The sequence below is a fragment of the Ranitomeya variabilis genome, chromosome 1 (assembly GCF_051348905.1).
Source record: "Ranitomeya variabilis isolate aRanVar5 chromosome 1, aRanVar5.hap1, whole genome shotgun sequence".
Classification (NCBI taxonomy): Eukaryota; Metazoa; Chordata; class Amphibia; order Anura; family Dendrobatidae; genus Ranitomeya; species Ranitomeya variabilis.
Window position 1 is genome coordinate 118815975 of NC_135232.1, and position 24191 is coordinate 118840165.

At 42.9% G+C, this 24191-nt stretch overlaps 1 protein-coding gene across 5 annotated transcripts in view; it reads right to left on the reverse strand.

Moving 5' to 3' along the window:
• Positions 1–24191, reverse strand: part of ACOT12 (acyl-CoA thioesterase 12) — a 101261-nt gene that overhangs the window by 12184 nt on the left and 64886 nt on the right. For all 5 annotated transcript variants that reach the window (XR_013221670.1, XR_013221667.1, XM_077288468.1 and 2 more), the window contains 3 exons: positions 8495–8651; positions 7478–7597; positions 1540–1690 (listed from right to left, as the gene is read on the reverse strand). Coding sequence is in view for 3 of the 5 variants with exons in the window: in XM_077288468.1 (XP_077144583.1) it covers positions 1540–1690; positions 7478–7597; positions 8495–8651 (428 nt within the window). In the remaining 2 variants the exon portion in view is untranslated. The remainder of the gene's footprint in view (positions 1–1539; positions 1691–7477; positions 7598–8494; positions 8652–24191) is intronic.

A 24191-nucleotide genomic window follows, 5' to 3' on the forward strand; every position in this document is an offset into this window, starting at 1 on the left:
AAGCCAAGGAGCACGAACATAGGCCAATCTTGCTTAAAGGGGTAATTCCGTTCTGCTCACTTCCACATTAAAAAGGCAAGTGGGGCCAGTGACATCACATCTATAAGTGCACGATAACAGCTTGCACATGTGACGTTGCTCACTTCTCACCTCCTGATGTGGACATGATGTGAGCTGATTTACCCCTTATAGATCTAACGGGTTTAATTGGTGAGCTTACAAGCATACATGAGCGAGGGTCAGGCGGTCTGCACCAAAATAGGTTTTGCCGTCCATTTTTATGACAAGATCTTGGAAGGATTTTAAAGGTCTATAAGGATCAATTAAAATATTTTGATAAGAAAATAGTTACTGGAAAGGGAGATGCGAGTTATCACTGCAGACATCTTTATATATCCTGGCAGAACACTGGATTCATCTTTGTACCTTTGAGAGTAAGGTTCTAAGTTCAAATGGAATAACCTCAATTTTTTTCCTTGAATTAGTTTATGCTGTTCAATACATATGTGACGGCACATGAAGGTACATTATAGCACTTTAACCAATAAATTACCAAGTGAATAAGGCCTGGAAATGTTCATAATTGCCAAAATAGATAAGCCATGATTCATCAAAAACAATTTTAGCAGAATTCTGAGATAAATTGCTTTAAAAAGTTGCAACATTTTTTAACTTCTCTTTTGTTGTTTTCACACCAATTTCTTCTAGCGCCACCAAATTGAGCAGAGGTGGGGCAGGAGAACAGCTGGGGCGTGACACTACAAGCTCAACTCCTGACAAGCTCTGGTATTTCTTACGCCAGAAATCATACTCCAGTCAGGGATTGGAGTGAGATTTCTGGAGTATGCAACACCACAGCTCGTCATGAATTAGATGAGCTGTGGTGTCATGCCCCATCTGTTCCCCTGTCCCACATCAGCTCAACTCAATTTGGCGGAGCTGGAAGACACTTCGGTGAAAACGAAAGTTGCAAAATTTAGGCGCAACACAGTTGTGCCTACATTCTATAATTTTTCAAAAGCTTTTATGCTGGAATTCTGCTTTGATGACTCTGGCCCAATGTCTTTCCGCTTTTCTTCCACTCTGGTCCTTCACTCTCCTCCCCTCCATAGGCTTCAATGAGAAAATGTAATCTGATCCCTCAGGAAGCTGGCAGTCAGTCTTGTTTTTAACAAGACAGGTTTAAGCCATTTACCAAGGTGAATGCAAAGTTCAGGAGGCAGAATGGAGAAGTGGCTCATGAAAAAAGAATGAAGCATACGTCTCTGAAAAGATATTACAAAGTTTCTTCTATTTGCCTGAATTGACCCGTGGAAGCGCTAGCAGGCGCGAAACGACCGTCGTCAAGCTTCTGCCCACTCCCGTCCTCACTCCCCCGGCCAACATGCTTTTTTACTACAAATAAAGAGTGGAATTTCTACAAAAGACCGGTGAACGCTATCCGCTTCTCTTTGGAGGACTTATATTTGCCTATACTAATGAACATAGGCAATTTTTGATGGAACGATCGGAACCATTCAAGTACACATAGCTACCAACCTTTGTAGTGGCTTTTACTCTAGGGAACATTAAATACTCTTTGTTAGAATCAAAGGCTTGGTAAATAAGGAAAGCGCTATTAATGTGGCGTGGTTTGCCTTCCGTCCACTCTTCACAGTTATAAGCTTCTACACGGACACCAACCTCCACGCTGAAATAAAGAAAGGAACCATTAATATGGAATAACGCTATCTAATTGTCAGTGCCAAAATGTCTTCTTTAACCGGTACTAAGCTAGGACCAGTCCATACAATTTTCAAAATATCAATTTCCACTATATACCCATTAGGTGAATGAATGAAATGTAGATTGTCCACAGCTACATGCATATATTCCACTTTATTCTGGGTCTGTTCACACAGACATCCCAACACATGGTAGACCAACTAACTCTGGTCTTTCTCCATGTGTTTGTAACACTCGAGTAGAGGTGAAATGACCGGACTGAAGCCCAGGAATAGCAGTATGACAGACACACTTGGCACAAGCAGTCACGCTTATGCACACCTTTCAAGTCCGGCAATTCTTTTCACCTGCTCCCAGTAAAGTGAGGGGGGTCTTTTGCAGAGCCCTTCCCAGGTGCCTATACAGGGTGGCTGGACACATTGGCCACAGTTGGGTCAAACATACCAATAAAGTATACCAGTAAGGCAGAGAAGAAGCTAGCAACCAAACTTGGAAGGTCAGGGAGCACAAACCGGGACATAGGAACCAGAGGGCACAAAACACCAGAGATAGAGACAAATCAAAGAAACACAACACAAAAACTACAAACCGTACCACTGAAGTGCAACGGAATAGTGGTGACCGAGAGGATATGGCGGGTCTAAATATCAATATCATGGATCACCTGACACCACTGAGGTAATGCCCAATCTCCACCCTCTGTCCAAAGACAGAGGAAGGATCGAGGAGGGTGAAGAGAAAGGAACCTTCCACCGCATACCTGAACCAAGAGACAGTTTTTCATATCTCCTGGCAGCAGCTGAGGAACCCAGAGTCCCGGCACCCCTAAATAGCATTGGCACTGGGAGAGACTGCATCCCGCCTTCCAAACACACCATTCCCTGAGGCCGGTCCCCTGGAAGGTAGTACATAGGCAAGGTCGGGGCCCCGCGCAGACCCTCCGCCGGTGACACCCCACCATTTCCCAGCTGCCTCACCGTGTTTTTAAATGTTATTGTAGGGAGGAGAACCAAGTTGATGGTCTCTCCTGCGTATCTGGGCTGGAACAGTCGGGGCTGTCACCAGTGTTGAAGGGGGAAGAGATTACTGACCGGAGCAGTACAGGGCGGGACAGACTTAAATAGAAGTTTGAGCGGGAAGACAGAACACTTGGCAGGGACCGAGCTTGTGAGTAGTAAGATGGAAAACTCCTTCTTCACAGACCCACGCCCGCTAGATGTGCCTATACCCCCAGCTAGCCAGAATGCCGACGCTTCCTACCCTCAGCCCAGAGAGACTTCCTCACCAGGTAGTGACCAGGATAAAGTACAGACCTTCGCTCACCACCGCAGAGGCACCGTTTAGTCCCATCCTTGCGGTACCTGCTGAGGACCGGCCCGTGCCTGTGTCCACTGGACTGTATTGCTCCTACTGCGGCCTTGCTCACTGAACCCTCTGCTTCCTCTTCTGTTCCGCCGACCATCGGCTCTGCCTCACTGTGTGCACGGATCAGGAGATCACGTGCCGAAGAACCCAGAGGCAACGCTCATCTGCGGGACAGGATCGCAGACATCTCGCACCACCTGAGGCGCCGCCGTGGGATTTTCCAGCCGCCTTACTCCAGTGTACAGAGACTGATAAGTTAACCTGTTACATTCTATTGCATTTGACTTTCCCCCTATCCTCCAATCACATTCCTTACCCCCTGCTTGTACTATTACTGTTCTTATATATAAAGAACCTGTTAACCCTTGTTCTGCTTCCTGTGTGTCACTGCATCCTACACACCTGCTAGCATCCTACATTATGAATGTGTTTTTCTATTAAAAGGACTGTCAGCACAGAATGACTGTTCAAACAAAGTATAGACGCGAGGTCCACCATGGCATGGCCAATCACACTGTCCTACATATTTTCAAAAGTTATCAGGTTTAGTGATGAAATGAGCCATTTTTTAATAATTTTTACACCTTGGATTCAAATCCAACAATGAAAACTTTTAGTTGGTTCTTGTTTCTATGCTATAAAGTTTTCCTTTTACTGTTTCATATAGATCTCCACTTCCACATAGATCTCTAATGATTAAAAGTTTCAGTACTTTGAAACATTCTTTTTGTAAATATAAAGATACTGAATATTTTGTTATGCCAATTTTTTTATATTTAGAGGAAACTTTGCAACAATTCAAATAGCCAACACATGTCTAAACAGTTATAGAAATTGCACTATAAAACTTGGTCCTCAGTCAGTGACATCTTTTTTTGCTTGTCTCTTGTACTCCTGCATCGGATCATCTCTTACAATTGTTTAACAGTAATCTGCAAGCATCAATTGATTCCATTTACCTTGATATTTTTTCTCCATAGCTGTAATATCTTAGTGAAATCCCACACCATGCTCGTCGCTCACTACTTCAAAGTTTGGTGGAAAGAAGTCTATATGTATGAAATTAATATTTAAGGACATGTTACAGTCAAGATCCACATATGTTTTGAGATTTAAAACCAACTTTTCAGAGCTATTTGCTCTGGAGTTTCCAAAAAAAAAATTACCATTAATGTGAATGCTACCCATGCAGTCTTTTCCTTGCCTGCAACAAACAGACTCCCCATCTTGAAGAAGCTTCCAAATCTGAGGTCCAATAAAGACTCCTTCCTTTACTAATAAATTAAATGAGAGAGAATCTTAAATACTTTTGCATTTTTATCCATTGCTTTTCCGAAGTTCATTAGGCCCAACTTGATATGCAATGGTGATAACAAAATCTTATGTTGGTCAAGAAGTCTATGCAGGACATTTTTACTCCCTGGCGGAAGTGAATATTGGCGAGTCCAGTCTTTTATTGTAGTGTTATTCTCTTGTACAACTATCCCGCTCACACAGAAAGAAGCAGTACTTTGTGTATCCACCCTGCAGACCAAGTAAGGGCAACCACCTTTAAGTCACCACAGAAGAGCCACAAATGTTGGTCGTAGTTAAGACACCTCAACAGCTGTTCCTTGTTGATATAGGTCTTTTTCATGTAAATCACACAGCCAACTGGAATTGAAGGTAGCACATTGCCATTATTCAGCAAAACTGCTTTTAGGCTGGCTTTGGATGACTTGATGAAGAGCCTCCATACACCTCTGGATTATGACATCTTTAGAGCTTCCATTAAACTGTTGTTGTTGCATGCTACAAGATCGCTCTCCATGAAGTATTGGACAAGATATTTATCACGGCTGTGGAACAAAGAAATTCAGAACCACAAAACTAGTTGCGTGGGTAATTTCTCTGGCTTCGGTGAGAAGTTGCATCTAAATGATTGGCCCCACCATGATGCACCGAGCACCTATACTCTGGACAGCCATTCTGTGCTGACAGAGTCCTTTTTAAATGATAGATTGACTACTTCAGAATCCATTCTGAAAGCGGAAATGTCAGCTTTGTTATTGCACTCTTTGGATGTCAGTGTGAACAACGTACCCAATAAAGTAGCAGAAAAATACATATGCAGTTGTGGAAAGTCAACACTGGATTTATTCTCCTGATATTACCTGGAAAACTATTGACCAGCAGGTACTAGCTCAATCACATGATCAAATTTTTGGTCCAAATGCGGTCAATGAAAAAACACGGACAGCATTCTGACCAATGCTATTCAATGAGGCAGGTAACATTTTTTTTTTACTGAATGTGTGAAAAAGAAAAAGTGACAGCATGCACTTGTTTCCTCCAAACAGTGTATGAGAGTCGCTCATTCAAGTCTAGAGGGAGTGTTGGAAAAAAAAAAAATACATGATGTTACAGTATACCATCAGTGTTTTACGGATATATTACATTGCATTTCTGTAACAGAAAACTATTTAGTCTTGTTATGATTAATATCTGCTGCTGTTAAGAAAAAAAAAACAGATTGCACATGGACAAGTGAGAAAATAAAAATTGTTCCAAATTTTCTGGATGAAACTCTAAACATTTTTTTATACTCCTGTGTGAATCAACCCTATACCTCAGAGTCTCCAGAGGAGAAGATATGAAGACTAATTCACTCATATATAAAAGTCTACATACCGTCCCCTCTGGAGAAAGTGTTTTTAATGTGGGTAGAGACCGATCTTCCTCTGCCATTTAGTAAAACAGCATTGTGCACACACTTTTATGTAATTTGCAATGGTTTAATAATGACAAATATTAAAGCCAGTGGCCACAGGTAAGAGGGGGCTGTGGGTAACTTATGGAAGACCCTTTCAGGAATATACGTTTTCTCCAGAGTCTCCTTCCACTGTTACTTGTCAATGCTGTACAAGTGCGTGCCTCTCACACATTGGGCCATATTGATAACATTGTCTAGTCTAAGGTTGAACTGCTGAAGAATTGTACAGTCTTAAATGCACCAGATTTATCATAGAAGTTCCAGCTCTTTGGCGAATCAGACCTTAGACTAGAAAGTCGCAAATGTCAGACTTATCAAAAGATTTTACAACAGTATTCTGCCATAAACACCTACGAAATGCATAATTTTGGTGCAACAAGACTGCATTAAAAGTTTGCAACTTTTAGAATTGTATTATTTTGGCCTACAAAGTGTGCAGAGCTAGACACGGGCGTGGGGACTGCCGCTCCTCAAATTCATGATGAGGACGGTGTTCACTACTCCAGCAGGGACTGGATGCATACACCTCTGAATCAGGAGCGACTGACTCTAGCCCGTCCCCACATCAAGATGGATGTGAACAATGTCTGTCTTGATGAATCGAGTCTTAAGTTTACACCTCCTATTTTATGCGACTTGCTTTATGCCAAAAATATTTTCAAGCTTTTTTGGTGCAGTGTCACATTAGGCCATCTCCCATTTGCAGTAAGATTATGCCCCCTTTTTGAAAATATTGCCACAATTTGAAGTATTTAGCTATATAAATGCCTCTGTCTTTGAATAGTCTTATCTAAACTTTCATTCCTATCTTGCAAAGGGTCTCATACTAGAGTGTAATGGTCTCTAGGCTAGATGGAGTAAAAATGTCCAATATGCCATCTTTTCACTAACAAATTAAACCAAAAAGGATAGGACAAGATACCCATGCCCTTTTGTATTCATTGCATCATTTTAAAAGGAATCTGTCAGCAGGTTTTCATTCTTCAAACTCAGAATAGCAGGTGCTAGGGGCAGCGACTTGTCACTTGTTAGTCTGTGTGTTGTTAAAATACAATGAGTGTTTTCTCAGCAGGAGATTATCACTGCCAGACTCCCACATGCCAAGTGGTCAAACCACGCCCCTAGCACTGATTAGCAACTTTTTGTCAATATACAAATGTAAACAGGAAACTCCAAATTTCAGGGGTGGGTGGGGTTAGCTTTCTGAGCTCTGCTTCATGCTTCATCTAAAATTTTGACTGCCCCAAGTAAACTAAGTGATACACCGCTGGAATCAGGATCTCTTTTCCTGTAACATGCTGCTGTCAGATGAGGTAGCAAAAACCTGTTGTCAGAATCCCTTTAAGCTTCTATTGAGCCACATATCCTAGCAACAATGGGTAAAATGGACAATCTCAACAACCGGATCCACTTTTTCAGTAAGTATCCCCAACTACTGACCCCTCTAAGGAACTGATAAATTAATTTGGGTACATACTATACCATTTAAAATTAATTTTGTGAATGCCATTATGGAAATGTGGTGAAAAAAAAAAGAAACTTTCAGTGAAATCAAAACCAATACTAAATCAAAAGTTTTGAGAGCTGGATTCTGCACTCGCTCCTTATCCAATTATTCAAAATGTCTGATAATACCTTTTTTGAAAAGTGTTATTCACAATGGCCCTAAACACCAGTCTGTCGCCTACAGTGGATGGCCCTCTGAATTTGAACATATCCACAGACTTCAGAATTGCATGTGTTCGACAAAGACGGCTGTAGAGGAGAATAAAAAAAAATGCAAGTAAAACTATACATTTTATAAAAAGACCAATCCTGCTGACATTCAATGACAAGCACATGGTGCTCCAACTTTCACCCATCCAAAGAATCACCGGGCAGAGTGGCATCCGTGCGTCACAACAGATTGCCAAGGCAACATTAATATATTTAAAAAAAATAAATAATAATAATAATAATAATAATAATAAATTAAATAGATAGAGAGAATACGAAAAAAAATAAAACAACCAGCACTCCTAATGTGAACATGTGCAAGCTGCAAACTGCATCATATAGATAAAGAACAGCAGCACATGTACATGAATCTAGGCCATGTGAAAACACAGACAAATATTCAATATGAATTATACTTCTCAAAAATATTTTTTTTTCACAAATTTTCTAAAAAATTTTTTTTTCATAAAACTTACAGTAATAGATGAAGGACTCATCAGAAGGAGATCACCTTGCCGTGGTTGATGGGCACACATGAATTTATGCGCTAAGAATCTTCATTTCATCTATTACTGTAATAGAACTGCTGTTCTATCTATCTATATATTATACACACACAATATATATATATATATATATATATATATATATATATATATATATATATATATATATATATATATATATATATATATATATATATATATATATATATATATATATATATATATGTACAAAATACATAGCATTGCTGTCCCCCAATTTCTATGATCATAGAGGGTCCCACAGGTTGGGTCACCGCTGATACAAATACTATGGCAGAAGAAATAGTACGTTTTCGGTAATCATCCACTCTGGATTTCTGAGCAATAGACTAACAATTAAATTAAAAAAAACAAAAAAAAAACACTTTTCCGAAATCTCTTAGCTTATCACCTGGCAGAGATGTTGGCTACAGTTTCCATCCATGCCATGATTTGACCCCCGAATGTATTTCCCTGATGGTTTGCATGGGGTGGAAGAACCAGTTCTATACTTTCTACTCGAGTGCAGTCTGTACAGATCTTGTTGTTGTCTTTTTCCCAGTCTCCATCTAAAAGTAAAAAAAGACAATGAATTGTAACAAAAGAAAAGTATTGATAACATTCTACACCCTCGCTTACACTGTGAATATTCATGTCAATTTATGCCGTATACATGATAAGATTGTGTACGATATAAACATTGTGCATATTCTGCCTCATGGCACAAGATTGCCGAGGGCATCGCTACAGGAGGAGGAGAGGACAGTCGTGTGCACCCTGAGGGTACATAAGAAAACAGCATTTTAATGGCACATAGTGGGAAGGAGGCAAAAGCCTTAAGCCATGCCTTTCAATAATGTATTATCCATCTTATTTTTGTACCAATTTTGCATTCTATAAATGTAATACACGGGAGAAATATCTACGACGGACTCCTCTATAACAGCAGCTGCAAAAATGACCATGATCACTGCATTTTGGACAACCATAATATGTCCACTTTTTATAACAATTTAACATTTCCTTAGAAGCAAAAACTAAAAAGATGCAATATTATGTTATATATTTAAGAGATGTGCTAGACTAGAAAAGGATCCGCTTTCCTCTAAAGTCGGCTCTCGTCCTACTGGCGGCTTCTGGAATAGGGCCTAGCTGTGGTGCCAGGTACACTCCATGGATAAGAGTGGCATCACTCTGAGAAAATTGGAAGACCCTATTCCAATCCAATACAACTGTATGGAAGTTTTTATAGTGTAAAATTATGATGTTTTGCTTATATAGCGCTATCATATTCCGCAGCATTTAGATACATAGTGAATAATCGAATTAACGGTGAACTACACATCTAGAGGTGACAGGAGACGGTCACAAATTGATGGTGGATGTCCACTATGTAAATAGTGTTGATACCAAGGGCACCATAAAGAAAAGGCTGGGAGAAGAAGAAGGGGGTAAAAGGATACTGAAAGAGGATTAGATATCTTTAGCTTGTGATGGGGAGTGGGAGTGGTTCAGTCTGACAAAACATGACTTAGGCTACTTTCACACTAGCGTTAACTGCATTACGTCTCAAAACGTCTTTTTTTCGAAAAAAACACATCCAGCAAAAGTTTTTGCTGGATGCGTTTTTTCCTCATAGACTTGTATTGGCGACGTATTGCGACGGATTGACATACGTCGTGTACGTTTTACGACGTATGCGTCGAAATTTGGCGACACGTCGTCTCAAAAAAACATTGATTGTAACGTTTTTTGTCTCCGCCTAAAAAACGTGTCGCGACGCATCCTGCGGCATACGTCGTTGGCTGCAATGGAAGCCTATGAGCGGCGGATGCGTCGGGACACGTCGTACGACGCAATACAGCGCTGCAATACGTTTTTTTTTTTACACTGAGCATGCTCAGAAGCAGAATTTTGTTGCCAATTGGCCAGACACCCCCAAATCTATATAAACCTGGCCTGGGCCTTCAACCCCACATATGCCTGCAAGACCCAGAGAGGAGAAGACTGCCAGCAAGACCCCAGCCAGCCACAAGACCCCAGCCAGCCACAAGACCCCAGCCAGCCACAGGACCCCAGCCAGCCACAGGACCCCAGCCAGCCACAGGACCCCAGCCAGCCACAGGACCCCAGCCAGCCACAGGACCCCAGCCAGCCACAGGACCCCAGCCAGCCACAGGACCCCAGCCAGCCACAGGACCCCAGCCACAGGACTCCAGCCACAGGACTCCAGCCACAGGACTCCAGCCACAGGACTCCAGCCACAGGACTCCAGCCACAGGACTCCAGCCACAGGACTCCAGCCACCATAGAGCCAGTGTGAGTATTGCAATTTTTGTGTGCATCTGTGTGCCTGTGCATTTCTGTGTGTATGAGGTACTACTGACTACAGCAAGAGCTTAAAACCTGAAGAGAACCTGAGGCCTGCCATCGTCCTGCACCAGCCAGTGCCATGCTAGAGTCCAGATCCACCCTGATGCCAGCCACTGTGAAGACATGCAGCTCCAGCCAAAGGATTGTCAGCCTTTTGTATGTGTGTGTGTGTGTATGCGTCTTCTGATTGAGTTCACCTTTCTGCCTTTGTTGTACATATGTGTATTTGCATAAAGCTATGTGCGTGCATGTGTATGTGTGTATTTTTGGACGGTTGTGTGCTTTTGTATCATGTGCCTGCACCTTATTATGCCTTTGCCAATGTTATGCCTGTTCATGTGGGAGGGTATGTGTCCATGTTCAGGATTGCATCAGGATTTGGTCAGGATTTTCCATCAGTATTTGTACGCCAAAACCAGGAGTGGGTGATAAAAGCAAAAGTGTGCCTGTTTTCCTATTATACTTTCCCTCTAATTGTTACACTCCTGGTTTTGGCTTACAAATACTGATGGAAAATCCTGACCAAATCCTGATGCGATCCGGAATGTGGACACATACCATGCATGTTTGTGTGCGTCTTGTTGATTGCATGTGCATTTGTCCATGCTTCAATTGGTTAATTGCCTTTTTCTGATGTATTGACTGTATAGTGGTCTGTGCAGCATGTGGTTTAAATGTGTATTTTTTTTTTTTTTTTAAATCTGATGTATTTTTTTAAAAAGTCTAGCGGTCTGCAGCTTGTGGTTTGAATGTGTGAGTGTGGTGTTTTTTTCTATTTAAAAGTGTTGATTTTATTTTACTGTTAAAACCATTTGCAGTTGATGTACTTGTATTTAAAATAAAGAGCATGTCAGCTCCTAATTGTGATTTAAAAAATAAAAAAAAAGAGTGAAAAAAAAAAAGAAAAGAAAATGTTTGTTAAAAAAAATGTCCGTAGTATCATTTCATAAAGGTAAATTTAAAACTGGTGTATGTACCAATGGTTACACATGCAATACAGAGTTGGTTGAGGGCTTATTTTTTAATAAAGGTCATACTGGGGGGGGAGGTGATTTTTTCAAATAAAATGTGGCAAATATATTTTTGCATGGTGGGTTCACATTTCAAAATTTTTTTTTTTTTAGGGACATGGAAATTAATGGTATAACGTGCCTCTTTTTTTGGGTTTTGGTGTTCACCTTTAATGAACATTTCTCACATCATTTTAGCAGGGTGTTTATCTTTAAACATTGCCTACTTCGGGGGGTGGTCTAACTATAAATACATTATACTTATTACAGATACACCAGGGACCACATCCAGTGAGCAGCCCACCAGGACCACACCTACACATCTTTAAAAGTAAGTTTTGAAGACCCCAAATCTGCTGCTTCAATGTGTAGAGCAGATTGCAAGTGTCTTTTAACTTACAGAAACACCAGGACCACAGCCGCTGCCGCCTGTCGTCCCCACCAGGACCAGCCCACCAGGACCAGCCCACCAGGACCACAGCCACACATCTTTAAAAGTAAGTTTTGAAGACCCCAAATCTGCTGCTTCAATGTGTAGAGCAGATTGCAAGTGTCTTTTAACTTACAGAGACACCAGGACCACAGCCGCCAGCCTTGCGACCGCAACAATGTCCTCTTCTGACAGCCCTCCTCCACAGCAACAGCGTGCATCGGTAAGTTAACACAAAAAATGGTTTTTGTTTTTTTTTTTTGGTTTTTTAATTTACATTTTTGTTGATCAGTACATAAATTATGTTTAAACAGGAAGCTGAATCAGATGAGGAGCTGTCAGAAGGGGGCGAGACGGGTGGAGAGATGCAAGTGGAGGAGGAACCAAGTGTAAGTAGTGGTGAAACAGTTGCTTCGCACATCACACTGCACCATACACAAAACAGATTTTCATACATAACTAAACACAGAAAATATATGCCTACATTACTGAGAATTTGTTTCCTTTATTTCAGGCTGCTGCTGCCGCTGAAGGTTCTCCCAGACACTCCCAGAGTCGGCGGACTCGTCGCCACGGTCGGCCATCAGTGAGTTTTTTTTTTGGGGGGGGAAGGGGATTCTATTGGTACTTTAGTGTTTCAGTGTACTAATTTGTTTGTTTTTCTTCTTCTTTTTTTTTGGCACAGGCTTCACAGCGTGCTCCCGCAGTAGATGACGATGACGATGATGACATCGACATAGATGATCTCATCGAGGAGGTTCGCGAGCGGGAGCCGCTGTGGAACATGGCTGACCGCAGGCATGCCGATACCGGTGTCACCCGTCGGCTCTGGGACGAAGTGTGTCACAACCTCTTTCCAAGGTGGGAGAGCCTTCATCCTCAGCAGCTGAGCAAACTAGGTAAGTATTCACTTTCCAGTGATGTTTTGAGCTGAATGTAATGTATTGCATTTACCAATTTTTTTTTTTCTTTTCATTCTTGTCTTCACAGTTGGAAAGGTTAGGAAGCGGTGGCGGTCACTGAGGGATCGCTTTAAGAGGGAATTCAACGCGGAGATGCAGGCCCCGAGTGGCTCTGCAGGAAGGAAGAGGAGCAAATACAAACATGGCCCGGCCCTCTCCTTCCTGAGGCGAACAATGCTGAGTAGAGTGTAAGTATTCTACAGTCCACTAATAACCATGTTAACCTGTCTACTTAGTTTGCTTTCAGTCAGGGCTTTTTCATATCAATGTATTAATTTCTTTTGTTTTTTCTTTCACAGCACCTTCTCCAGCCACCGGGCGCCTGCATCTTCCTCTGCGCCCTCTGGAGCGATCCCTCCTGAGTCTGCCACTGAGGGCCACGTCGGTAGGCCCCACACCACTGTCCCCTCCTCTGACCCTTCTGTCCCCTCCTCTGACCCTTCTGTTCCCTCCTCTGACCCCTCTGTCCCCTCCTCTTCATCCACCCCAAGCAGTGGAGCATTATTGCAGGCTTCATTGCTCGCATCTGATGCTGAACAGTTAGCGTTCCCTTTACCCCACCCCTCTGATCCTGCCACCTCGAGACCACCATTAGGTTCGTGGCGTCAGCGACAGAGGGGTCAGGAAAGGAGCTATGCTCCTGAATTCTTACACCTGAATGCATCCTTCCAAGGCTCTTTCAAAATTTTGGGAGAGCAAGTGACTGCTGGTTTCAACATGGTGCAATCTCGCATCAGTGAAACAAGCCAGGAAACCAGCAGTCGCTTGGATAGGCTGCATTCAGCTGTAAGTCCAGATCCGGCCAATATTTTTTTTCAATCCATGCTCAGGAGCATGGAGAAGCTTTCTTTTGAGCAACAGATGCGGGTAATGAATACCTGCCATAATGCTCTACTGCAGGCCGTTAATGACCCCCAATCTACCCACACACCTCCCCACACCTCCACTCCAATTCCACCCCAGGCCCCATTTCCACCCCAGGCCCCACCAAGGGCCCCATTTCCACACAATACCCCCCATTACCAAACCCAGCACCAATACTCACACCAGCCCCAATACCAAACCCAGCCCCAATCCCCACACCAGCCCCATTACCCAACCCAGTCCCATTACCCAACCCAGTCCCATTACCCAACCCAGTCCCCACAACCATCCTGGCCCCCAGACCAAATTCCTTCCCCAATGTTTTCTTTACCCAGCTTTTCTCTTCCCCCTACCCCAACACCACCCCCCTCTGGTCAGCCTATTGGTTTTACCCCCCCCCCCTTCCACTGCACCCCAAACAAGTAGGGTTTCCACCACCTATCGAAGTGGTCCAACCTTCCTGCCCCTCCTCCCCTCGTATCTCCACCCCACACTTTGAAGACTTGTAATATAGTTTTGTAAATGTTTATGTAAATGTGATTTAAAAAAATTTGCAAAGTTTTAAAAAAAAAAAAAATTGAAAATAAAAAATATCTAATTTTTTGGCAAAAAAAAAAAAAAAAGTTAAAATAAAATTCTGATTAAAATTCTACTCTTTGTGTGTGTGTGGATTTATTAAGGTAATATGGCAACTAGATAAAAAAGGTAAAATAAAAACACCGGACGTGTTAAAGGTATAACATATTGGTTTTACTAGCAAGAAAACCACGCTTTTGTTTTTTTTTTTTTTTTTTTTTTTTCTGAAGAAACACATTTTTTACATAAACAAAACACATGGGAAACAGGTTACACAATCATGTCTTGCCACGGGATCCGCCCGACAGGTGAGACAAAATAATCGGCAAACTGGTCCCTCATCCTTGTAACAGAACCTGTAGAGCGAACCGAGCTGCTGCGGTAATCCCACAAGGTGGTCTCCAACTCATCATCCAAGGAAACGGGCTCCTTTGAAAGAACAAAGTTGTGGAGCACCACACAGGCTTTAACTACCTCATCTATAGTTGTTGTTTTCAGTTTGATAGCCGTCAGCAGAACTCGCCACTTCGCCGTCAATAAGCCAAAGGAACACTCCACTACTCTTCGTGCTCTAGTAAGCCGGTAATTAAAGACCCGCTTGGTATGGGTTAAGTTCCGGCTACTGTACGGTTTCAGTAGGTGCGGCGACAGTTGAAAGGCTTCATCACCTACAAAAACATATTCCATGGCTGGGTCATTTGCTCCTGGCAGTGGTCTGGCTGGCGGGAAATCGTAGGTCTCTCCATAAAGGCAACGACCCATTGGAGAGTTTTTAAGAACTTGCGAATCGTTGGACCGTCCATAAGCTCCGATGTCCACGGCAAGGAACCTGCAGTTGGCATCTGCAATAGCCATAAGGACGATGGAGAAATACTTCTTAGGCCGGCCTCACACTGGGCGTAAGACAATACGCCACGTATTATACGTCCGTACTACGGCCGTAATACGGAGAAATGTTCCCAAAATATTGATCCGTAGTCAGGGTGTGTCAGCGTATTTTGCGCATGGCATCCTCCGTATGTAATCCGTATGGCATCCGTACTGCGAGATTTTCGCGCAGGCTTGCAAAACCGACATCTAATGGATTTATGTGCTCAAATGTTCGGGAAAACATATATACAGTGTATATATATATACAGTGTGTATATATATACAGTGTGTATATATATATATATATATATATATATATATATATATATATATATATATATATATATATATATATATATATTTGAGACACATATATATATATATAATTGACACATATATATATATATATATATATATATATATATATTTTCTGTATTTAGATTTCATTCAGCGCGATATCTGTGAACAGCCGGTAATTCAATTGCCGGCTTTTCATTTCTCCTGCACAAACCCGACAGGATATGAGACATGGTTTACATACAGTAAGCCATCTCATATCCCCTTTTTTTGCATATTCCACACTACTAATGTTAGTAGTGTGTATGTGCAAAATTGCAGTTCTGTAGCTGCTGAAATAAAGGGTTAAATGGCGGAAAAAATTGGCGTGGGCTCCCGCGCAATTTTCTCCGCCAGAATGGTAAAGCCAGTGACTGAGGGCAGATATTAATAGCCAGGAGAGGGTCCATGGTTATTGGCCCCCCCGTGGCTAAAAACATCTGCCCCCAGCCACCCCAGAAAAGGCACATCTGGAAGATGCGCCTATTCTGGCACTTGGCCACTCTCTTCCCACTCCCTGTAGCGGTGGGATATGGGGTAATGAAGGGTTAATGCCACCTTGCTATTGTAAGGTGACATTAAGCCAGATTAATAATGGAGAGGCGTCAATTATGACACCTATCCATTATTAATCCAATTGTTGGAAAGGGTTAAAAAACACACACACACACACACATGATTTAAAAGTAGTTTAATGAAATAAACACAGCGGTTGTTGTAATAATTTATTGTTCTCTCAATCCATCAGGAACACCCTCGCTTGGAAAAATAATAAACGCACACATACCTTCTGGTGAACTGTCTCGTCCCACGAAGTAATCCATCTGAAGGGGTTAACTAATATTACAGGCAGGAGCCCTGCTAAATGCAGCGGTGCTCGTGCTTGTAATTCCCCGGCGAATGAATGAAATGTAGGTCATTGACCTACATTTCCTTCAGTCGCGGTGATGCGCCCCCTGGTGGATGTCCTCATATGACCTGGAGCGTGGGAAAAAGTTCCCAGGCTGCAGTTCATGAGAACATCCAGCAGGGGCGCCTCACCGCGACTCAATGTAAGTACAGATCCTGCTTTCCTTTCAGCACCCGGGGATTACAGGCACGAGTGAGTGGTTTATCGCAGCTCGTGCCTGTAATATTAGTTAACCCCTTCAGATGGATTACTTCGTGGGACGAGACGGTTCACCAGAAGGTATGTATCTTGTGCGTTTATTATTTTTCCAAGCGAGGGTGTTCCTGATGGATTGAGAGAACAATAAATTATTACAACAACCGCTGTGTTTATTTCATTAAACTACTTTTAAATCATGTGTGTGTGTGTTTTTTAACCCTTTCCAACAATTGGATTAATAATGGATAGGTGTCATAATTGACGCCTCTCCATTATTAATCTGGCTTAATGTCACCTTACAATAGCAAGGTGGCATTAACCCTTCATTACCCCATATCCCACCGCTACAGGGAGTGGGAAGAGAGTGGCCAAGTGCCAGAATAGGCGCATCTTCCACAGATGTGCCTTTTCTGGGGTGGCTGGGGGCAGATGTCTGTAGCCAGGGGGGGCCAATAACCATGGACCCTCTCCTGGCTATTAATATCTGCCGTCAGTCACTGACTTTACCATTCTGGCGGAGAAAATTGCGCGGGAGCCCACGCCAATTTTTTCCGCCATTTAACCCTTTATTTCAGCAGCTACAGCGCTGAAATTTTGCACATACACACTACTAACATTAGTAGTGTGGAATATGCAAAAAAAAAAAAAGGGGGATATGAGATGGTTTACTGTATGTAAACCATGTCTCATATCCTGTCGGGTTTGTGCAGGAGAAATGAAAAGCCGGCAATTGAATTACCGACTTTTCACTAACAGCGCTGCGTATTTCTCGCAAGTCACACTGCAGGTCCGTGTGAAATCCGTATTTTTCTCGCCCCCATAGACTTTCATTAGCGATTTTTTTGCGCAATACGCTGATAAACGCAGCATGCTGCGATTTTGTACGGCCGTAGAAAGCCGTATAATACTGAACCATAATATACGGCTAATAGGAGCAGCCCCATTGAGAATAATTGTGCCGTTTATTTTGCGAGTTTTACGGACGTAATTTCTGCGCTCTTACGTCCGTAAAACTCGCTAGTGTGAGGCCGGCCTTATAATTATAATACTCCGATCCTGTTCCTGCCGGTTTCGCAATCCTTATATGTTTCCCATCAACTGCACCCACACAATTAGGGAAATTGCAAATTTGCTGAAACTCTTCAGCACTTCGCAACCAGATTTCCATGGATGGTTGGGGGATATACTCTGGTTGCAAAGTGGTCCAAATCGCCCGACATGTGTCCTTCACTATTCCAGAGATAGTGGAAATGCCCAGCCTGAATTGATAATGGAGCGAAGTCATAGATTCACCCGTAGCTAGGAAACTTTAAAAAAAAAAAAAAAAAAATGTTAGCAAAAATTGCACAGACCAACAAGTTTCAATATGGCACTGTTAATTTTTTTTTTAAGGACGGGACACACAATAAAACCAGCATGAAACCGGTGTAAAAAAGCAGTGGAATGTCCGCCAAGAAAACCAAAATTACATGCTGCAGAAAATAGTGTGCAGTATGCCAGCGCAGTATTGTCTGCAGCATGTAATATAACATTAAAAATGACCAATGAAAGAAAAAAAAAGAGGCTTACCGCAGGGTCACCATCAGCCGCTCCGCCGGTGTGATGGCAAGCCTCATCTTTGTGTCCTGTCTTCGGATGACATCCTCCATTTTTGCAAGCAAAAAATCAAAATGTTCCATCCTCATCCGCACGTAGTTGTGGAATTTGTGTGGATTGTGCCGCAACTCCAGGTACAGAGTTGACGGACACCCCGGGTCATCCGTAGTTCATTAATCGGATGAATCCACAGTCGTCTCCGTTGCTGCAGAAGCATCCTACGCCTTTCCGCTGCCGCCTCCTTCTCCCGCACTATGATATCCAGGCGATTCGTCTCAAAGATAACGTCGGTAACCAAACTAGCAATCCTCCCAAGAACACCTTCCATCGCTGCCACAAAACTAAAACCCTCAAAGATGGGTTGTAAAAACAGTAACTATATAGTTTTTCAAATTTTCCAGTAGCCAATCAAATTTGGGAGCCTCCCATTTTAAAAACGGATCCGTCGGAAAAACGGATACAACGGATGGTAAAACGTATGCAACGCATCCAGTATTTTCGACGGAAACGTTTAGCGGATTTGCGACGGATCCGTCGAAATGCTGGATGCGTGGCATACGTTTGTCACCGTTTTTCACTTTTTTGACGCATCCGTTTTTTCGGCAAAAAAACGGATTTGCGACGTAATGCAGTTAACGCTAGTGTGAAAGTAGCCTTATTTAAAAATATATATTATATACAGTGGGGGAAATAAGTATTTGATCCCTTGCTGATTTTGGTAAGTTTGTCCACTGACAGACATTAACAGTCTATAATTTTAAGGGTAGGTTAATTTTAACATTGAGAGATAGAATATCAAAAATAAAATCCAGAAAATCATTGTGTAAATTATATAAACTTGCATTTTGCAGTGAGAAAGCATTAAGCTACTTACGGGTAGCGGCATTTTTCGGAGGCCCATGACAGCACTACGAGAGAGGGGATCCGCCCTTAAGGAACAGGAAATCTACAGATACAAAAAGGGCGGCACCTCTCCCCTGCATCAGTTGTATTTCAGAGCCTTGAGAGGACTACCGCGGTTAGTGGCATACAAATATACATTATATACATTTTGAAAACGAAAAATATTTTATTAAATTGTAGCTAGACACCATACTTGAAATCTACATACTTCACACTATATACAAATTAGGAAGTGCAACCCCCACGTGAATAGGGAGGGAACTAAGGGTGCTGTCATGGGCCTCCGAAAAATGCCGCTACCCGTAAGTAGCTTAATGCTTTATTCGGACTCCCATGACAGCACTACGAGAGAATTACAGCGATGTAAGGTACCTTAGGGAGGGACTATAGCCTGCAGCACCTTTAACCCGAAGGTGAGATCAGAGGAGGACCCCAAATCCAACCGATAGTGCTTAAAGAACGTGGAAGGGGATGACCAAGTGGCCGCCTTACATATTTGTTCCACCGACACTCCAGATCTTTCTGCCCAGGATGACGCCATGGCTCGGGTGGAATGTGCCTTTAGATTCTGCGGAGCTGGTCCCCCACCCGCTGTATAAGCCATAGAAATAGTTTCCCTAATCCATCTAGCCAATAAATATTTTGACACTCTACATCCTTTGTTTGGACCTTGGAAGGAAAGAAGCAGTGCCTCATCCTTCTTCCAACTATTGGTGACTGAAATATACTGTAGGAGAGATCTCCTAACGTCTAGCGTATGAAGCTCCTGCTCTTTAGGATTGGATGGATTAGGAACAAAAGATGGTAAAACTATTTCCTGTGACCTATGAAACCTTGTTGCTACCTTCGCTAGATATGCTGGGTCTGGTCTAAGGATTACCCTGTCAGACAGGAACTCTGTATATGGGGGAAGCCTGGAAAGTGCCTGGATATCCCCTACCCTGCGAGCTGAGGTTATGGCAATTAGGAAGGCTGTCTTAAGTGTCAACATTTTAATCGAGGCCTCATGTAGAGGTTCAAAGGGGGGTTTTGTTAGGGAGGATAGAACTAAATTTAAATCCCACGGAACCGATCTATCTTTATACACTGGTCTAGTTCTACAGACCGCCTTCATAAACCTCGCTATCCAATAGTTGTTAGCTACATTACAGGAAGACAGGGCACCCAGAGCTGAGACCTGTACTCTAAGGGTACTAGTAGACAGTTTTAGCTCAAACCCCTTCTGTAGAAACTCTAAGATTTGTTGTATTGGCACCCCTTCTTGGATATTAAATTTAGAAACGGACAAGAACTTCCTCCAAGTCCTAGAGTAGATTTTTGTAGTTATTTGCTTTCTACTCTTTAGGAGCGTTTCTACCAGGTTCGGAGAGAAGCCTTTATCTATTAACAGTGACCATTCAAACTCCACGCCGTTAAATGGAGCGCTGCCACTTGTGGATGGGAGATTGGTCCCTGAGAGCGTAAATTCGGGATCTCTGGCAGTACCCAGGGATCCGATACAGACATCGTCCTGAGCCAGGCAAACCAGGTTCTTCTGGGCCAAAAGGGGGCAATAAGGATAACTTTTGCTCGATCTTCTCTGATTTTTCTCACCACTAGAGGAATCAGATTCAGTGGTGGGAAGGCGTAAGCAAGCGGAAAATCCCATTTTATTAGAAAAGCGTCCACCGCCAGGGGATTTTCCCTGGGATTCAGAGAGCAAAAGAGTTTTACTTTCCTGTTGTCTCTGGTGGCGAACAGGTCCACCACTGGTTGACCCCATCTGTGGCTGATACGGTTGAAAATATCCTTGTTGAGAGACCATTCTCCTTGTCTTAGCGTGTTTCGACTTAGGAAATCTGCTGTTATATTTTCCTTTCCTTTGATGTGGAGAGCCGTCAAAGATAGAAAATTGAGCTCTGCCACCTGGAACAAACGATCCGTGATCTGCATTAAAGTCTCGGAACGTGTTCCCCCTTGCTGGTTTATGTAGGCGACTGCCACTCTGTTGTCCGACAGAATTCTGACGTGCTGGCCCTGTAGATATATGAGGAATTCTTTAACAGCCAATTCAATTGCCAACAATTCCCTTTGATTGGATGAGAATGTTGTGAGGGGTTCCCATTGTCCCTGAACCACCATGTCCCCCATATAAGCTCCCCACCCCGAAGAGCTGGCATCTGTGGTTATTAGGCTGGGGTCACACATGCGTGTTTTACGTACGTAAGAGCGCAAAAACTACGTACGTAAAACTCGCATTACATACGGCACAATGCTTCTCAATGGGGCTGCTCCTATTAGCCGTATATTACGGTTCAGTATTATACGGCGTTCTACGGCCGTACAAAATCGCAGCATGCTGCGTTTGTCAGCGTATTGCGCAAATAATACGCCAATGAAAGTCTATGGGGGCGAGAAAAATACGGATTCCACACGGACCAGCAGTGTGACTTGCGAGAAATACGCAGCGCTGTTAGTGAAAAGTCGGTAATTCAATTGCCGGCTTTTCATTTCTCCTTCACAAACCCGACAGGATATGAGACATGGTTTACATACAGTAAACCATCTCATATCCCCTTTTTTTTTGCATATTCCACACTACTAATGTTAGTAGTATGTATGTGCAAAATTTCAGCGCTGTAGCTGCTGAAATAAAGGGTTAAATGGCGGAAAAAATTGGCGTGGGCTCCCGCGCAATTTTCTCCGCCAGAATGGTAAAGCCAGTGACTGAGGGCAGATATTAATAGCCAGGAGAGGGTCCATGGTTATTGGCCCCCCCGTGGCTACAAACATCTGCCCCCAGCCACCCCAGAAAGGGCACATCTGGAAGATGCGCCTATTCTGGCACTTGGCCACTCTTCCCACTCCCTGTAGCGGTGGGCTATGGGGTAATGAAGGGTTAATGCCACCTTGCTATTGGAAGGTGACATTAAGCCAGATTAATAATGGAGAGGCGTCAATTATGACACCTATCCATTATTAATCCAATTGTATGAAAGGGTTAAAAAACACACACACACACACATGATTTAAAAGTAGTTTAATGAAATAAACACAGCGGTTGTTGTAATAATTTATTGTTCTCGCAATCCATCAGGAACACCCTCGCTTGGAAAAATAATAAACGCACAAGATACATACCTTCTGGTGAACTGTCTCGTCCCACGAAGTAATCCATCTGAAGGGGTTAACTAATATTACAGGCAGGAGCCCTGCTAAATGCAGCTGTGCTCCGTGCCTGTAATCCCCGGCGAATGAATGAAATGTAGGTCATTGACCTACATTTCCTTCAGTCGCGGTGATGCGCCCCCTGGTGGATGTCCTCATATGACCTGGAGCGTGGGAAAAAGTTCCCAGGCTGCAGTTCATGAGAACATCCACCAGAGGGCGCCTCACCGCGACTCAATGTAAGTACAGATCCTGCTTTCCTTTCAGCACCCGGGGATTACAGGCACGAGCGAGTGGTTTATCGCAGCTGTGCCTGTAATATTAGTTAACCCCTTCAGATGGATTACTTCGTGGGACGTGATCTGACATCAGAAGGTATGTATCTTGTGTGTTTATTATTTTGCCAAGCGAGGGCCTGGAAATGGATTGCGAGAACAATAAATTATTACAACAACCGCTGTGTTTATTTCAGTAAAATCCTTTTTAATCATGTGTGTGTGTGTTTTTTAACACTTTCCAACAATTGGATTAATAATGGATAGGTGTCATAATTGACGCCTCTCCATTATTAATCTGGCTTAATGTCACCTTACAATAGCAAGGTGGCATTAACCCTTCATTACCCCATAGCCCACCGCTACAGGGAGTGGGAAGAGAGTGGCCAAGTGCCAGAATAGGCGCATCTTCCAGATGTGCCTTTTCTGGGGTGGCTGGGGGCAGATGTTTTTAGCCAGGGGGGGGCCAATAACCATGGACCCTCTCCTGGCTATTAATATCTGCCCTCAGTCACTGGCTTTACCACTCTGGCGGAGAAAATTGCGCGGGAGCCCACGCCAATTTTTTCCGCCATTTAACCCTTTATTTCAGCAGCTACAGCGCTGAAATTTTGCACATACACACTACTAACGTTAGTAGTGTGGAATATGCAAAAAAAAGGGGGATATGAGATGGTTTACTGTATGTAAACCATGTCTCATATCCTGTCGGGTTTGTGCAGGAGAAATGAATAGCCGGCAATTGAATTACCGGCTGTTCACAGATATCGCGCTGAAGTAAATATAAATACAGAATATATATATGTGTCTCAATGATATATATATATATATATATACACACTGTATATATGTTTTCCCTAACATTTGAGCACATAAATCCATTAGATGTCGGTTTTGCAAGCCTGCGCGAAAATCTCGCAGTACGGATGCCATACGGATTACATACGGAGGATGCCATGCGCAAAATACGCTGACACACCCTGACTACGGATCACTATTTTGGGAACATTTCTCCGTATTACGGCCGTAGTACGGACGTATAATACGTGGCGTATTGTCTTACGCCATGTGTGACTCCAGCCTTACTTGGGTGACATTTACTATCCAGGGCACCCCTGCTGACAAATTCTGTATGTCTAACCACCACCTGAGGGAGTTCAGTGTTATAGGCCCCAACGTTAATTTCCCATTTAATACGCCATTTAGGGCTCTGTCATGGAATAAAACTTCTTTTTGCAGGGATCTGGTGTGGAACTGAGCCCACTTAACAGCGGGGATGCAAGATGTGAGTGACCCCAGTAGGGACATTGCTTGCCTAAGTGTCATGGAGGGTGTTTTAATTGCTTTTAACACATAACTCTGGATTAGCGCTATTTTTTCCCCGGGGAGAAGACACTGCTGTGTTACTGAATTCAAAATTAACCCCAGGAATTTTTGCATATTTAGAGGCTGTAACTTAGATTTTTCAAAGTCTATGATCCAACCTAGACGTTCTAGTTTAGCTGTAGTAATTTCCCATTGTGACAGACAGTGATCCACTGAGTTCCCGACAATGAGAAAATCGTCTAAGTAGGGGATTATAAGGACATTTGACTCCCTTAAATGCGCCATGACCTCTGCGATTATTTTAGTGAACACTCTAGGAGCAGAGGTTATCCC